Here is a 1,990-nt window from a genome sequence, read left to right as displayed (position 1 = left end):
TAAGTATAGGTATCAAATACTGTAATAACTCGCAAATATTGGAAATGTTGAAATAGGTAATAAGAAAGCTTAAAACTTTTTTCCTTTTAGATTTTTGTAACTTAATATACCTATAAGATATTTGTTGCTTGTAATATTACTAATATTGTATTTTTCTGTATTTGTATTCAAACTTTGCTCTGTACTATTGGGCCTCGGCCCGTTTTATTCTACTGAATAAACTATTATTATTATTATAAATCTCGCTTATGACATGTATTATAAAATAATATAAAAAGTATGACATACTTTACTATGTTCTAACATCTAAATAGAAAAGAAACCGGTAAGTACCAGTAGTATATATGTACCATTCCAGGCCCTCCTCATTTTATATCAATACAATATCACAAAGAAAACAATATGCAAAAATATCAGTAAATCGAAATGCAATGATAATTAAAATATTTTTCGCAAAACTTATGAAATTAATCAATTAAAATTCGAAATGCAATAATAATTAAAATATTTTTTTTTGCAAAATGTATGTTATTGATATTTAAAAATTTGAATGCAAAATCCCCCAAAACATTTTTCAAAAACCGAAACGCTTTAATAATTAAAATATTTTTTACAAAACTTATGATATTAATAATTAAAATCGAAATTCAAAATTCTCCAAAATATTTTTCACCAAACTTATGATATTAATAATTAAAATTGAAATGCAATATTCCCCAAAAATATTTTTTACAAAATATATGATATTAATAATTAAAATTGAAATGGCAATATAATGTTTGCAGTTAGACATATTAATTTATTTTTTAATATAATTGTTCTATTAAAATCCAAAAATCTTTGAAAACGATTTTACAATATGAGACTAAGAGGGGGACTTATAAAGAATGAAAATCAAAAATGTTTAATGTAAAAATTAACATTCTAATATATTCCACATAGGAGTTGGCCGATTCACTCTTCGACCAAAAAACTATTATTAAATAATAATTATAATCCTTTATGCGGAAAAAATTATTTTTGTTAATTATTTTTAAATATAGTAGTAGGTTACAAATAAATAATGATAATAATCACATAAAAGTCTTTATGTTATGCATATAAAAAAATATTAATAAATATAGAAGTTGAATAAAATACAAAAATGTATAAATGAATACGTAATAACCTTGGATCACAACAAAATCCATAAGCTCGATTTGGAAATAATTAAGGGACTTATAAAACTGGCTACACTGTAAGTATTAAACACTTTTTTTCATGTGATCGTATTGTATAGCTGAGTGTAAATAAAATTTTATATTTTATAAATAGGGATTTAAGATACAATCTGATAAGAAACATTCCACCTGGGATATTCGATTCATTAACGTCGTTGAGTTATTTGTAAGTCAGCATGAACAGCCTAAAATATTTATATTATTAATATATTATAATAATTGTTATACTTTAATTTTTTGAATTATATATATTTTGTCTAAACAAAACATTAATGCTTTCTTCTATATCCTACAAGATATCCACAGGTACCTGAGTACAAAAAAAAAATAGAAAAACCAGTAAAATAATTTACATAACACAAGGCCAATAATATTATGAAATAATCATATATTTTTCATGATAATTATTAAAAAAACTGTATTGTATTCCAGGCACTTGAGCTATAATAAAATTAAGGATATCGAACCAAAATCATTTACCCATCTTACAGATATATAAACGTTATGAGTTATAATATACCTAATATAAACTTTTGAAGACATAGACATTACAAATTACTTATAATCCAGAATGTAAACATTTTTCAGAACGTTGAACGACAATCAAATAAGTAATTTGAAAAATGGTGCATTTGCAAACCTTTCGAAGCTTCAGACATTGTAAGAATATTGATTAACAAATACGCTAATGGTTATATTATATTTATTTATATAATATTATCATCTATACATTATCTATATAATAAATTATCTAATTATTAGATCATTGG

General features: G+C 22.9%; 1 protein-coding gene across 1 annotated transcript in view; it reads left to right on the top strand.

Moving 5' to 3' along the window:
- The window catches only part of LOC100573222 (decorin-like), a 3,875-nt gene extending 1,928 nt beyond the window's left edge, over nucleotides 1–1,947 (top strand). The window contains exons 2-3 of the mRNA XM_003240744.4: nucleotides 1,315–1,386; nucleotides 1,809–1,947. Coding sequence (XP_003240792.1) covers nucleotides 1,315–1,386; nucleotides 1,809–1,884 — 148 coding nt within the window. The 3' untranslated portion in view covers nucleotides 1,885–1,947. The remainder of the gene's footprint in view (nucleotides 1–1,314; nucleotides 1,387–1,808) is intronic.
- Nucleotides 1,948–1,990: the final 43 nt, after the last annotated feature.

This window comes from Acyrthosiphon pisum, unplaced genomic scaffold (assembly GCF_005508785.2).
Source record: "Acyrthosiphon pisum isolate AL4f unplaced genomic scaffold, pea_aphid_22Mar2018_4r6ur Scaffold_20911;HRSCAF=22514, whole genome shotgun sequence".
NCBI classification, from domain to species: Eukaryota; Metazoa; Arthropoda; class Insecta; order Hemiptera; family Aphididae; genus Acyrthosiphon; species Acyrthosiphon pisum.
The sequence above is the reverse complement of the archived record's forward strand: the minus strand, read 5'-3'. Positions and strand labels throughout refer to the sequence as shown.